General features: G+C 35.2%; 1 protein-coding gene across 5 annotated transcripts in view; it reads right to left on the bottom strand.

Annotated features, from left to right (window-relative positions):
- Positions 1-326: 326 nt before the first annotated feature.
- The window catches only part of TFEC (transcription factor EC), a 577,457-nt gene continuing 561,489 nt past the window's right edge, over positions 327-16,294 (bottom strand). For all 5 annotated transcript variants that reach the window (XM_043872397.1, XM_043872399.1, XM_043872400.1 and 2 more), the window contains 3 exons: positions 8,148-8,223; positions 1,952-2,099; positions 327-1,070 (listed from right to left, as the gene is read on the bottom strand). In XM_043872397.1, the coding sequence (XP_043728332.1) occupies positions 690-1,070; positions 1,952-2,099; positions 8,148-8,223 (605 nt within the window). In that variant the 3' untranslated portion in view covers positions 327-689. The remainder of the gene's footprint in view (positions 1,071-1,951; positions 2,100-8,147; positions 8,224-16,294) is intronic.

Here is a 16,294-nt window from a genome sequence, read left to right as displayed (position 1 = left end):
GAATTTGTTTAATTGAACTGACGAAGGGAATTTGAGTCTTTAGAATCCAAAGTTTTTATAAATTTTCTGTGTTTTATTGTGGAAAATTCTAGAGTTTATTATAGATTTACTCTTCAATTATAAGTGGTAAATAATCTATCATTTATTTAGTTCCTCTACAAGCCTTGAACTTTAGATAACATATCCACCAGACAATGTAGAAAGGCAATGAACCACCAGATTGTTGATCTTGATTCTTGAAAACTAATGTAGTCAGAGCTTGAATAGGAAAGAGATGGAAGTAAGGAAGAAAACGTTTGCATGTTTCAAAAGGAAGAAAACATTTGTATGTTTCAGAAGGTTTATCCTTGCAGTCTGTTAGTTCCAATAGCTCATCATCAAGTGACTACTTTTAAAACATCAGTAGAGAGCTATTTCTCATGTTGTGCCTCTTTCCAGAAAAACAAAATTTAAGTAGATTTGGACTTAGTGGTCAAAGAGGAAAAAAAAACTTTTTTTCTGTCAATAATTCTTCAACACTGTGTTTGTTCTTCCTGTAAATTCTGCTGTTTCTAACCAATCGGTGTTTCATGACCAATATATTCCTTTCAGAAAAATTAAGCGAGAGAAATGTATGAAAGAAGAATGTAATTGCATAGCACCAGCACAAAATTTCTTCCCAGTTGATCAATTGAGCCTGTTTATTTTTTTTATAACTCATCACCATCTTCTGAGCTAAAGCTACTTCTTCTACTGCTCTCTTTAGAAACTGCAGGAGAAGTGGCAGATAGCAGAGGATCTGTTCCAAACGGAGAAACTGTGTCATCCAGTAGCATGTTATCCAATCTTTGTTCCTCTTTCAAAGCTGCACTAAATGATAAATCTGTGAAGTGTGACAAAGGATCAGAGAAGGCCATAGCTTGATCACAGAGTTCAGGGCTTGTCCCCTGAGACAGAACCAATTGTTGGCAATAGTCTCCTGAATTCTGCTCTAGATGGGTCTGTTGTTTGGTGATGTGAGCACCTAAATCAACTGTGACAAGTGAAGCCAGGGTTGGCAGACCATGAGCACGAGCCTGTATTTCTAGTTCCTGCAATATCAAATAAGAATAGTTAAATAATGACTTTGATAGTAAACTCAACTCTAGAGAATAAGTCAGAAATAGATCTAACAAGCACTCAACATGAAGAGTAGTATAAATTAGAAATATTCTTTGCAAACAATAGAGTGTGGTATGTTTCTAACGCCTGAAAAATAATCCTGAGGAAAATACTCAGATTTCTAAAAAAATTCCTCCCCCATTTGTTCATTAAAAGAACACATGACATATAATGGTCTCACAGTGGCTCAGATTACAAGACAACTATTTGGAGATAGTGGAAATCTTTCAGTCATTCTTCCTGATTAATTTCTCAATATAAGACCATTTTATGGAAACAAGTGTTTTACCTGGCAATAAGCTTGTTCACATATTAAAGAAAAAATCTTGAGAGTTACGAAAACCTATATTTTGAGATTTGCGTCACATAAGAAGATGACGCATGACTTAATATAAACTAGCACAATATTCCTTAAGGCTACAAAATCCATAGCAGTGTTACTAAAGAAATAAAAGAGGGAGAGGAAAATTTAATGTCCAATATTATCCAAAGAAACAAAGATCCTATTTCCTATGATTTTTTGACTGGGATAATATTTGTATGTTTATAAAATTGGTTCTATTTTATGCATTTTGCAATTAGTTATTGTCATTCCTTACATATTTTTAAAGCCAGCTTGATCCTAGATTTCTAATCAAAACCTAATTGAATCAGTCTAATTTGTGAACTTCTAAAAGGCAATAAAAATTATCCTTGAGAAGGAAAAAAAACAATTTCTAGTAAGAAAAAAAAAACATGACCAATGAATAGAACTGATGATGGATAAGTCATATGTAAGGTACATGGTTCATGGCAATGTTCTTATGAAAACCTGAATGCGGAGTAGAAGGCGCCTGTTAGCCTGCTCTAATTTCTTCTGTCTGTGTTCTAACTCTTGAGCTCTCTGTTGTTCTTTTTGTAGCCACTTGATGTACTCCACTGATGCTTTTAGAATGGTTCCTTTGTTCCAGCGCATATCACTGTAGAACGGAGAGATAACCTTTTCACAATTGTGCATGTCAGCAGAATTCATAAGAACTTACAAAATCTTTTACATTAATATGAAATAATGATTTACATGACTATTATTCACTCTTAGATATTATTGCTTCTGAATAGAAATTTTAATAGAATAGTTAAGAAGCCCTTATATAGTAAAATTAATCCCAGAATGAAAATAAGTGTCAAAAGAAAGTAATAAAGTGACTTTTTGTGGGAGAGCTAAATGCAATATCATGATTCTACCATTACAGTTTTTATATTTTTAGTGAAAATTGCTTTTATTATTAACTCTGAGATTAAAATCTATGTGCAGTATTTCTGCATTAATGAACTAGGAAATGTACATTACTGAAGACTTAAGCCTAAATTTTTTAAGATCATTTCATATGTACCAATCTTTTAACCTACTTTCTATAAGGTTGCTTTTATGCTTCCAGGGAAAAAAAATAAGGTCCCATGTCTGTCCTGAATGGTGATCCTGAGTAATTGTGAAACAAATCATTTTGGCAACTTTATGCAATAGAGCAAAACTTTCTAGATTCATAAGGCAAATTTTTCCACAAAAAAAAGCATCAACACATTTTTTAATAAAAAGCTATATATCTATTTTAAATAAGTTTATGATAAGTAAATACAATTAAACATTGCTGATAATCTTCAGACTGTAGCATAGAAAAATATTTTATTAAAACTTATTTTTAAATAAGAAAAATGATAAATCCAGAATTATAGAACTGGATACTTATTTTAATGTCTAAAAACATATTTCAATCAATTTAATACTATCTGACAATTGGTAATATGTATGGAGAATAGGGCCAAGCTAATTGCTAAAAGTTAATCAAAATAGTTGAAAAATCTGGGTGAATTTTCAACTTAGAATAATGAGATTTGCTTTGATACAATAGAAAGTAAGCTTGTAGGGAAATTTTTAAAAGACATTACACTGCATGTGATTTTAGTTTATGTGATCTACATGAAATATATGCAACCTAATATGTATTTACTAAGTACTCAGAAGTAGAAAAATATAGTTTGAAAAATCTGACTGGTATATGCCTCATAATTTGGTTTCATTTCTTCTCATGGAAAGAAAAAATTAGGACAGAAGGAATATGATGAAAACAATATCCTAGTGAACTTTGAAATTTAAGGTACTGTTTATTTAGGTCTAAAATAAATATTTGAAGTTTTGGTAGAAAACACACAATGGTACTTCCTTGGTGGTCCAGTGGATAAGCAGTCACCTTCCAAAGATACAGGTTCAATCTCTGGTCAAGAAACTAAGATCCCACATTCTGTGAGGCAACTAAGTTCTGCACACCACAACTGAGACCTGATGCAGCCAAATCAATAAATGTGATCAATTGCTTCAGTTGTGTTCAAATCTTTGCAACCCCATGAACTGTAGCCCACCAGGCTCCTCTGTCCATGGGATTCTCCAGGCAAGAATATTGGAGTGGGTTGCCATGCCCTCCTCCAGGGGATCTTCCCAACCCAGATATCAAACCCATGTCTCTTGTGTCTCCTTCTTTGCAGGTGGATTCTTTACCACTGAGCCACTGGGGAAGCCCAAATCAATCAATCATATTTTTTAAAAAGGAAAACACACAAAAGGTTTCCCTACAATATCTATTTGTTGTCATTTCACTAAATTTTTAAAAGTTCACTCTATTTTAAAGCCAATTTAATGTACGAGATTTCATCCTAAAACATTTTGTTTCCCAAATATATTAAGGAGATATATTAATTATATCTCCCAAGATAATTTCAAGCAGCTAGGCATTAAAAACACTATATATGACAGTATACTATAGACACTAACACAAAGACTTGCCTAAGGAGTGAATGTTGATAGTGGCTTATCATTTTCTACAAAATAATTTATTTTGAAGAACTTAAATCTTTGAGGAAGTTAAAACCTTGAATGTCTGTTGGGTTAAAGCAGGTATTAGAAATATGTAAGTTAGAGTAGGAATGCTGCCAGGCAGAACTATGGAAATGTGTGATCTGTTGTCATCTTCGGAGTACACATCCACTTAAAAGCATTACAAAAATAAAAAAGAAAGCAAACATCAGGAGAGGTCTGATTTTTCTTCCTTTGATCAACATTTTATAACTTCTGATTTAGGAAGTCTTGTTAGGTCTCATTTACTACTTCAACTGCCATTCTAACACAAGAGCAGAAAAAAGTTTTGACTGCAGAAGATAAAAAAATCAGTTTAGTAGGAAAAAAAGCCCTTAGGTTTATATCTAAAAAAGTAGTAAAAAAAAAAAAGTAGAAAAAATAATAATTTGATAGCACAATGCCTGCTCTGCTAGCATTTTTATATTTACAAATATGATTTTTGTAAATATGATTAATAAAAAGCACATATGAAGTAGATCACTAGCACATATCTGTAGAAATGCTTCACCTTTTTATTTGTTAGTTCTGTTTGGTTTTATTTTTCATTAATAGTTAAGATATTATCATTCCCTGGTAGTGTGTTTTTCATTTCATTTTCTCAACATATTTATCTCAACTATAACTGTTTACTATTTTTTTCCCTTCAGACGATACTATTTTAATCCAGCAAAGAAGAAAGAAGTACAAATTTCTGAAAATTTTTGATACACAAAAATGGCAACTTCATAGAATTCAAAACACCTTTGGGTATTAGCTTTCACTTCCTAAACCAAGTGAAAGTGAAAGTCACTCAGTCGTGTCCAACTCTTTGCAACCCCATGGACTACAGAGTCCATGGAATTCTCCAGGCCAGAATACTGGAGTGGGTAGCCTTTCCCTTCTCCAGGAGATCCTCCCAACCCAGGGATCGAACTGAGGTCTCCCCCATTGCAGGCAGATTCTTTACCAGCTGAGCCACAAGGGAAGCCCTTACTAAACCAAATCCTAAATTTATTCCAGTCATGAACTGGAAAGGCACTCAGAGCCTTTTTAGAACTGCTGGCTAGTTAGAAGAGGGAAACAGGGCCCAAAACGGCAGTCCAAAACAGTGGCCGAAGGTGAGGGTGGGATGTTTCGAAAGAACAGCATGTATATTATCTATGGTGAAACAGATCACCAGCCCAGGTGGGATGCATGAGACAAGTGCTCGGGCCTGGTGCACTGGGAAGACCCAGAGGAATCGGGTGGAGAGGGAGGTGGGAGGGGGGATCGGGATGGGGAATACGTGTAAATCTATGGCTGATTCATATCAATGTATGACAAAACCCACTGAAAAAATAAATAAACAAATAAAGGGGGGAAAAAAAAAACCAGTATGGGAGAACATACTGACACTCCTTTCCCTGATTTGAGCCCGAGGTCATGCTTCATTTGCATAATGTCTTACCCACTTCCCTGACTGGTATCTGGTTCATGCCTCATTGGCATGAAGCGCAACCAATCAAGCCCCCAGAACTACCAAAGAGGAAGTAACAAAAGATATAAAGACGGAAACTGAGCCAGGTCTAGACCACTCTTATGGGGGTTGGTCCACTCTCATGCCTGGAGAGTGTACAAGACAAGAACGGGAGGAGAACTGACCCAGTAGAACCAAAGCTTCAGTGTTCTTTCTGCTTGCCCAAACGCATGTGTTTAGAAGTTGGGCCCTAGCTCTCTTCTCTCTATTTAGCACAGTTTTTGCAAATATGTGGTTTTCCCACTCTCAAATGCATCTGCCATAAGAAAAGAGTTTTCTATTGTGACCTAGGGTATTCTTTGTACATAAAACTGCAACAAAGTTTTCATGAGGTATTACTATCCTCCTAATATGTATAATATATAATACTTTTATATTTCCAGTGCCTACATATGATATGATATAATAGAATAAAAACAATTACTAATTCTTCTTTCTGAAATCTACAAAGAAGAGAAAACCACTTAAGAAGGCTTACAATGATGCTTCCCCAACTATGGTCCCTTTCAGATGTGATTATGGATAAACTAATTTTCCTTATTCTAATCAGCCCACAGCCTGCTTTTGTCAATAAAGTTTCATTAGATGCAGTCATCCTCTCTCATATACATATTGTCTATGTCTGCTTTCATGCTACAATGGCAGAGTTGAATAATTGTCAGAGGTTTTATGCTCACAAAGCTTGAAATAATTATTATCTGACTCTTTAAAGGAAAAGTTTGCCATCCTTTGGCCTTGACAATGAAAATTTTGCTATCCCTTGTTCTTGACAATGAATTAGAACCAGAGAGGAATCATTTTATAGCCATAGCTACTCTATAAAAATATAGAGTAATAATTACCCCTCATATAAACTTTATCATTTTTGAGGTTATACATATTATTTTATTTTTATAAAACTCCATCCATAATTGGTGCTTTATAGGTATGGTGATATCAAAACATGTTCAGTCAGGCTTCATAGTTTAATCTTACAGTCTTATCATTTGTTTTCTGCATATAACTTGGCCCTGGCACTATGGGTTAGCTCTATCAGTTACAAGAGAAGCTCTCTTAACTGACTTAACTGATCACTTTCAGGATTAATTAATGTTCTCCATTCCCTTTGTGATGCTCACTGACTGTTGTCAGAACAAAGTAGATAATAGAGGCCACTAGGCTACCTTCTGAGACACCCAGGTACTTCTGTTATCCTTCTGGTGACAGTGCTCACTGACAGGCTATTAAATGAATGCCCATTGTACTTATTATTGTGATAGTATAATTAAATTATATATGTTAACTAATGAAATATGAATACAAAATAAGAAAAAGCATTTATAAAAACAGCTCTTGTTTTTTTAGGAAAAGTATATTAAAAGCCTCAGAAAAAATAAAGTAAAATGTCAGTAAGATAGTTTGCTAAAAATATGCTGTTACAAATTTGGGTGCAATCATTTTAAAAATCCATTTACACTTAAGTGTTGGCATTCAGGTTTTTGTTTTATCTGTAAGAAATTAAAATAGACTATACATTTTTGTGCAGTTTATGTAAGCCAGAAAATTGAAACACATATTCAGACAACAAAGTCTTGACCTTATATCAAATGTTTGGCGAATAAATGTGCATATATGTTTTAAGTGTTAAAGTTTTATCTGGAAAATGGTGTCTGTTCTGCTAATAGAAAGAGTTGCATGCTGAGAGAGCTTCAAAAGATTTGAAAAGTTAGTGATGGATCCTAGCCAAGATTAAGCTCTTCAGACTCCCCATTCAGTGTTCTTTCTGCCATTCCTCAAGAAGCCTTCATTATCTACTATGCACATAAGAATAAATATATGGCATTTCCTCCATTACAAATGATTGAATCGTCCAAATGAATTAGCACATTTGCATTTAAGGAAAGAGTACTTTCACTTTTCACAAAAACTGCTTAATCAAACATCATTTCTGAATAATGGATAATGCCAGTGAACAAAACATTTTTTTCAATTCCTTATTAATGCTACAATGTTTTCATGGTTTTAGAGAAACATGGTAAATTGACATTTTGATTAATCAACTATTTCTTGAAATTTACAACCTCAAACATCTAGTTCAACTGACTTTGTGACTACATGGCATCAAAACCTAGCTGAAAATTTAATTACAATAACAAATTATTGACTAATATCAATAAGCACGTTTTTACAATTCTTATTTTTTCCTTGTATATTTTTTGCTTGAATTTTGGAACCTCTGAGAATTCAACATTCCAATTTTCATGTACACATAAATCTTAAGTTGGAAAAATTGCTATAACTATAAATTGAGGATTCCAGTTGATATCATGAAAATATGTTACTATGACTAAATTTGCAAATATTGGTGTCATACAGAAAGATTTGTTATGTACTAAGAAGAAGAAATAATTTACTTATTTCCTAAAGCTCAATAGGATAAGCATTAGTAACAGTTTTGATGTCTGATGTTTAATAATTATCAGCCTTGAATAGATATTTTTAAATGACACCAGTAGTAGCCTTGTCTTCACCATAAGCTGCTTACTTTACTCAGCATTGGTTCATCCCTCCACCTCTTCCCTCTCACCTGTTTTGTGTAGTATTGAAACCATTACATTATTAAGAAATGACTATTGAACTCACGGATCATTAGACTTCGGAATAAGAGTGCCAAGCTCCTTGATTCGGTAGTTAATATTATATCTTCGTCTTCTTTCAACTATTAAAAAAGAAATATTATTGATTATTCTCATTAAAGCACAATTACTTTTGGTCAACTGTAAACCTCCTTAATAATCCTTGAAAAACAATGAGCAAAAAATTTCCATTTAGTCACAAGTGTACTTCTCAACAATAAAATAAAAATTCAAATACATTTTATTCTAAAAGTAAAAAATAACAATATTAGAATTGTGATTCTATTATTCACAATGATTTTAAATCATTTTGAAACATTTTCTATCAAAAATAACATTTTTATCATTCTTTGAAATGCTATATTACTCATAATGATATATATGTACATATATATCAAGGCGGGTATATATATGTATACATATGTGTATATCCGTTCAGTCGCTCAGTCGTGTCCGACTCTTTGCGACCCCATGAATCGCAGCATGCCAGGCCTCCCTTTCCATCACGAACTCCCGGAGTTTACCCAAACCTATGTCCATTGAGTCGGTGATGCCATCCAACTATCTCATCCTCTGTCATCCCCTTCTCCTCCTGCCCCCAATCCGTCCCAGCATCAGGGTCTTTTCCAATGAGTCAACTCTTCTCATCAGGTGGCCAAAGTATTGGAGTTTCGGCTTCAGCATCAGTCCTTCCAATGAACACCCAGGACTGATCTCCTTTAGGATGGACTGGTTGAATCTCCTTGCAGTCCAAGGGACTCTCAAGAGTCTTCTCCAACACCACAGTTCAAAAGCATCAATTCTTCTGCGCTCAGCTTTCTTCACTGTCCAACTCTCACATCCATATATGACCAATGGAAAAACCATAGCCTTGACCAGACGGACCTTTGTTGGCAAAGTAATGTCTCTGCTTTTTAATGTCCTATCTAGGTTGGTCATAATTTTCCTTCCAAGGAGTAAGCATCTTTTAATTTCATGGCTGCAATCACCATCTGCAGTGATTTTGGAGCCCCCAAAAATAAAGTCTGACACTGTTTCCTCTGTTTCCCCATCTATTTCCCATGAAGAGATGGGACCAGATGCCATGATTATAGTTTGCTGAATGTTGAGCTTTAAGTCAAATTTTTCACTCTCTTCTTTCACTTTTATCAAGAGGTTCTTTAGTTCTTCTTCACTTTCTGCCATAAGGGTGGTGTCATCTGCATATCTGAGGTTATTGATATTTCTCCCAGCAATCTTGATTCCAGTTTATGCTTCATCCAGCCCAATGTTTCTCATGATGTACTCTGCATATAAGTTAAATAAGCAGGGTGACAATATACAGTCTTGATGTACTCTTTTCCTATTTGGAATCAGTCTGTTGTTCCATGTCCAGTTCTAACTGTTGCTTCCTGACCTGCATACAGATTTCTCAGGAGGCAGGTCAGGTGGTCTGATATTCCCATCTCTTGAAGAATTTTCCACAGTTTGTGGTGATCCACACAGTCGAAGGCTGTGGCATAGTCAATAAAGCAGAAATAGATGTTTTTCTGAAACTCTCTTGCTTTTTTGATGATCCAGCGGATATTGGCAATTTGATCTCTGGTTCCTCTGCCTTTTCTAAATCCAGCTTGAATATCTGGAAGTTCATGGTTCACATACTGTTGAAGCCTGGCTTGCAGAATTTTAGGCATTACTTTGCTAGTGTGTGAGATGAGTGCAATTGTGTGACAGTTTGAGCATTCTTTGGCATTGCCTTTTTGGGATTGGAATGAAAACATCTTTTCCAGTGCTGTGAGTTTTCCAAATTTGCTGGTACATGTAGCATCAATGTTAGCTAACCACATGTAAGGAAATTCCTGATTTTAGAGTTTTAAGGATTTTATTTATTTTCATTGCATTCTTTTCTTATTTTTTATTTGGTTCTCAGAACAAAAATGCTTCACACTCAACTAGTCAAGCTTACTTAAGATAGTTAAGCACTATCTTAAGAGACATGAAAAAGCACTTTAAAGCTCACCTTGCCCCTAGACAACTTCCCTTGAATGCATTTACTCACCTCATGTGACCCATTATTGAAGGCAAATGGACCTCCAGGAAGGCATCAGAGCACCCCTGCCAATTTTTTTGTGACAGTAGTAGAATTCAGTAGTACAACATAAGCAGTATTTTAAAATAACTTATCATTAGGAAAGGAGGAGCAGATTGACGCAGAAAGATAAGAACCTGGTGTTACATTTCTAGCTATTTAAATGGAGTACATTTTATTTTTTTTTAATTAATCAATTTATTTTAATTGGAGGCTAATTACTTTACAATATTGTAGTGGTTTTTGCTATACAATGACATGAATCAGCCATGGGTGTACATGTGTTCCCCATCCTGAACCCCTCTCCCACCTCCCTCCTCATCCCATCCCTCAGGGTCATCCCAGTGCACCAGCCCTGAGGACCCTGTCTCATGCATAAAACCTGGACTGACGATCTATTTCATGTTTAGCAATATACATGTTTCAATGCTGTTCTCTCAAATCATCCCACCCTTGCCTTCTCCCACAGAGTCCAAAAGTCTGTTCTTTACATCTGTGTCTCTTTTGCTGTCTCACACATAGGGTCATCATTACCATCTTTCTAAATTCCATATATATGCATTAATATACTGTATTGGTGTTTTTCTTTCTGACTTACTTCACTCTGTATAATAGGCTCCAGTTTCATCCACCTCATTAGAACTGATTTAAATGCAGTCTTTTTAATAGCTGAGCAATATTCCATTGTGTATATGTACCACTGCTTTCTTATCCATTCATCTACCAATGGGCATCTAGGTTGCTTCCATGTCCTAGCTAATGTAAACAGTGCTGCAATGAACATGGGGTATACGTGTCTCTCAATTCTGGTTTCCTCAGTGCATATGTCCTGCAGTTGGATTGCTGGGTCATATGGCAGTTCTATTTCCAGTTTTTTAAGGCATCTCCACACTGTTCTCCATAGTGGCTGTACTAGTTTGCATTCCCACCAACAGTGTAAAAGTGTTCCCTTTTATCTGCACCCTCTCCAGCATTTATTGTTTGTAGATTTTTTGATAGCAGCCATTCTGACTGGCATGAGATGGTATCTCATTGTGGTTTTGATTTGCATTTCTCTGATAATGAGTGATGTTGAGCATCTTTTCATGTGTTTGTTAGCCATCTGTATGTCTTCTTTGGAGAAATGTCTGTTTAGTTCTTTGGCCAATTTTTTTGATTGGGTCATTTATTTTTCCAGAATTGAGCTGCATGAGCTGCTTGTATATTTTTGAGATTAATTCTTTGTCTGTTGCTTCACTTGCTATTACTTTCTCCCTTTCTGAAGGGTGTCTTTTCACCTTGCTTTTCACCTTGTGCAAAAGCTTTTAAGTTTCATTAGGTCCCATTTGTTTATTTTTGCTTTTATTTCCATTACTCTGGGAGGTGGGTCATAGAAGATCCTGCTGTGATTTATGTCAGAGAGTGTTTTGCCTATGTTTTCCTCTAGGAGTTTTATAGTTTCTGGTCTTACATTTAGATCTTTAATCCATTTTGAATTTATTTTTGTGTATGGTGTTAGAAAGTTTTCTAGTTTCATTCTTTTTTTTTTTTTTTTTTTTTGATTGACCAATCAGGATGTGCATTTATTTCTTTCACTGATTTTTTTTTTTTTTTTAGTTGGAGGCTAATTACTTCACAACATTTCAGTGGGTTTTGTCATACATTGATATGAATCAGCCATAGATTTACACGTATTCCCCATCCCGATCCCCCCTCCCACCTCCCTCTCCACCCGATTCCTCTGGGTCTTCCCAGTGCACCAGGCCCGAGCACTTGTCTCATGCATCCCACCTGGGCTGGTGATCTGTTTCACCATAGATAATATACATGCTGTTCTTTTGAAACATCCCACCCTCACCTTCTCCCACAGAGTTCAAAAGTCTGTTCTGTATTTCTGTGTCTCTTTTTCTGTTTTGCATATAGGGTTATCGTTATCACCTTTCTAAATTCCATATATATGTGTTAGTATGCTGTAATGTTCTTTATCTTTCTGGCTTACTTCACTCTGTATAATGGGCTCCAGTTTCATCCATCTCATTAGAACTGATTCAAATGAATTCTTTTTAATGGCTGAGTAATATTCCATGGTGTATATGTACCACAGCTTCCTTATCCATTCATCTGCTGATGGGCATCTAGGTTGCTTCCATGTCCTGGCTATTATAAACAGTGCTGTGATGAACATTGGGGTGCACGTGTCTCTTTCAGATCTGGTTTCCTCAGTGTGTATGCCCAGAAGTGGGATTGCTGGGTCATATGGCAGTTCTATTTCCAGTTTTTTAAGAAATCTCCACACTGTTTTCCATAGCGGCTGTACTAGTTTGCATTCCCACCAACAGTGTAAGAGGGTTCCCTTTTCTCCACACCCTCTCCAGCATTTATTGCTTGTAGACTTTTGGATAGCAGCCATCCTGACTGGCATGTAATGGTACCTCATTGTGGTTTTGATTTGCATTTCTCTGATAATGAGTGATGTTGAGCATCTTTTCATGTGTTTGTTAGCCATCTGTAAGTCTTTGGAGAAATGTCTGTTTAGTTCTTTGGCCCATTTTTTGATTGGGTCATTTATTTTTCTGGAATTGAGCTGCAGGAGTTGCTTGTATATTTTTGAGATTAATCCTTTGTCTGTTTCTTCATTTGCTATTATTTTCTCCCAATCTGAGGGCTGTCTTTTCACCTTGCTTATAGTTTCCTTTGTAGTGCAAAAGCTTTTAAGTTTCATTAGGTCCCATTTGTTTAGTTTTGCTTTTATTTCCAATATTCTGGGAGGTGGGTCATAGAGGATCTTGCTGTGATTTATGTCGGAGAGTGTTTTGCCTATGTTCTCCTCTAGGAGTTTTATAGTTTCTGGTCTTACATTTAGATCTTTAATCCATTTTGAATTTATTTTTGTGTATGGTGTTAGAAAGTTTTCTAGTTTCATTCTTTTACAAGCTGTTGACCAGTTTTCCCAGGACTGCTTGTTAAAGAGATTGTCTTTTCTCCATTGTATATTCTTGACTACTTTGCCAAAAATAAGGTGTCCATATGTGTGTGGCTTTATCTCTGAACTTTCTATTTTGTTCCATTGATCTATATTTCTGTCTTTGTGCCAGTACCATACTGTCTTGATGACTGTAGCTTTGTAATATAGTCTGAAGTCAGGCAGGTTGATTCCTCCAGTTACATTCTTCTTTCTCAAGATGGCTTTGGCTATTGAAGGTTTTTTGTATTTCCATACAAATTGTGAAATTATTTTTTCTAGTTCTCTGAAAAATACTGTTGGTACCTTGATAGGGATTGCACTGAATCTATAGATTGCTATGGGTAATATACTCATTTTCACTATACTGATTCTTCTGATTCATAAACATGGTATATTTATCCGTCTATTTGTATAATCTTTGATTTATTTCATCAGTGTTTTATAGTTTTATATATATAGGTTTTTTGTTCCTTTAGGTAGATTTATTCCTAAGTATTTTATTCTTTTTGCTGCAATGGTGAATGGAATTGTTTCCTTAATTTCTTTTTCTGTTTTCTCATTGTTGGTGTATAGGAATGCAAGGGTTTGCTGTGTGTTAATTTTATATCCTGCAACTTTACTATATTCATTGATTAGCTCTAGTAATTTTCTGGAAGAGTCTTTAGGGTTTTCTATGTAGAGGATCATGTCATCTGCAAACAGTGAGAGTTTCACTTCTTTTCCAGTCTGGATTCCTTTTATTTCTTTTTCTTCTCTGATTGCTGTGGCTAAAACTTTCAAAACTATGTTGAATAGTAGTGGTGAGAGTGGGCACCCTTGTCTTGTTCCTGACCTTGGGGGAAATGCTTTCAATTTTTCACCATTGAGAATAATGTTTGCTATGGGTTTATCATATATGGCTTTTATTATGTTGAGGTATGTTCCTTCTATGCCTGCTTTCTAGAGGGTTATTATCATAAATGGACATTGAATTTTGTCAAAGCCTTTCTCAGCATCTACTGAGATAATCATATGGGTTTTTTTTTTCAATTTGTTAATGTGGTGTATCATATTGATTGATTTGCGAATATTGAAGAATCCTTGCATCCCTGGGATAAAACCCACTTGGTCATGAGGTATGATCTTTTTAATATGTTGTTGGATTCTGTTTGCTAGAATTTTGTTAAGGATTTTTGCATCTATGTTCATCAGTGATATTGGTCTGTAGCTTTCTTTTTTTGTGGCATCTTTGCTTTTGGTATTAGGGTGATGGTGGTGTCATAGAATGAGCTTGGAAGCTTACCTTCATCTGTAATTTTCCAGAAGAGTTTGAGTAGGATAGGTGTTAGCTCATCTCTAAATTTTTGGTAGAATTCAGCTGTGAAGCCATCTGGTCCTGGACTTCTGTTTGTTGGAAGAATTTTGACTATAGTTTCGATTTCCATGCTTGTGATGGGTCTATTAAGATTTTCTATTTCTTCCTGGTTCAGTTTTGGAAGGTTATACTTTTCTAAGAATTTGTCCATTTCTTCCAGGTTTTCCATTTTACTGGCATATAGTTACTGGTAGTAGTCTCTTATGATCCTTTGTATTTCTGTGTTGTCTCTTGTGATTTCTCCATTTTCATTTCTAATTTTGTTGATTTGATTCTTCTCTCTCTCTCTCTCTTTTTTTTTTTCTTGATGAGTCTGGCTAATGGTTTGTCTATTTTATTTATCTTCTCAAAGAACCAGCTTTCAGTTTTGTTGATTTTTGCTATAGTCTCCTTGTTTCTTTTTCACTTATTTCTGCCCTAGTTTTTATTTTTTCTTTCCTTTTATTAACCCTGGGGTTCTTCATTTCTTCTTTTTCAGGCTGCTTTAGGTGTAAAGTTAGGTTATTTATTTGATTTTTCTCTTGTTTCTTGAGGTAAGCTTGTATTGCTATAAACCTTCCCCTTAGCACTGCTTTTACTGAATCTCATAGGTTTGGGGTTGTCATGTTTTCATTTACATTCATTTCTATGCATACTTTGATTTCTTCTGTAATTTGTTGGTTATTCAGAAGTGTGTTATTTAGCCTCCATATGTTTGTGTTTTTAATAGTTTTTTTCCCCCATAGTTGACATCTAATCTTACCACATTGTGATCAGAAAAGATGCTTGAAATGATTTCAATTTTTTTTAAAAAATTTACCAAGGCTAGATTTATGGTTCAGGATGTGATCTATCCTGGAGATGAATCCGTGTGCACTTGAGAAAAATGTGAAATTCATTGTTCTGGGGTGAAATGTCCTATAGATATCAATTAGGTCAAACTGGTCCATTGTATCATTTACAGCTTGTGCTTCCTTGCTAATTTTCTGTTTAGTTGATCTATCTATAGGTGTGAGTGGAGTATTAAAGTCTCCCACTATTATTGTGTTACTGTTAATTTCCTCTTTCATACTTGCTAGCTTTTGCCTTACATATTGCAGTGCTCCTATGTTGAGTGCATATATATTTATAATTGTTATATGTTCTTCTTGGATTGATCCTTTGATCATTATGTGGTGTTCTTCTTTGTCTCTTTTCATGCCCTTTATTTCAAAGTCTATTTTATCTGATATGAGTATTGTGACTCCTGGTTTCTTTTGGTCTCCATTTGTGTGAAATATCCTTTTCCAGCCCTTCACTTTCAGTCTGTATGTGTCCCTTATTTTGAGGTGGGTCTCTTGTAGACAGCATATAGAGGGGTCTTGTTTTTGTATCCATTCAGCCAGTCTTTGTCTTTTGGTTGGGGCATTCAACCCATTTACTTTTAAGGTAATTATTGATAAGTATGATCCCATTGCCATTTACTTCATTGCTTTGGGTTCGACAAAAAGCTCATAAACCTTTTCTGTGTTTCCTGTCTAGAGGAGATCCTTTAGCATTTGTTGAAGAGCTGGTTTGTTCGTGCTGAATTCTCTCAGCTTTTGCTTGTCTGTAAAGCTTTTGATTTATCCTTCATATTCGAATGAGATCCTTGCTGGGTATAGTAATCTGGGTTGTAGGTTTTTCTCTTTCATCACTTTAAGTATGTCTTGCCATTTCCTTCTGGCCTGAAGAGTTTCTGTTGAAAGATTAGCTGTTATCCTTATGGGAATCCCCTTGTGTGTTATTTGTTGTTTTTCCCTTGCTGCTTTTAATATTTGCTCTTTGTGT

Source organism: Cervus elaphus, chromosome 18 (assembly GCF_910594005.1).
Source record: "Cervus elaphus chromosome 18, mCerEla1.1, whole genome shotgun sequence".
NCBI lineage: Eukaryota > Metazoa > Chordata > Mammalia > Artiodactyla > Cervidae > Cervus > Cervus elaphus.
Note: the sequence above shows the minus strand (reverse complement) of the source record. Positions and strands in the feature narration are given on the sequence as shown.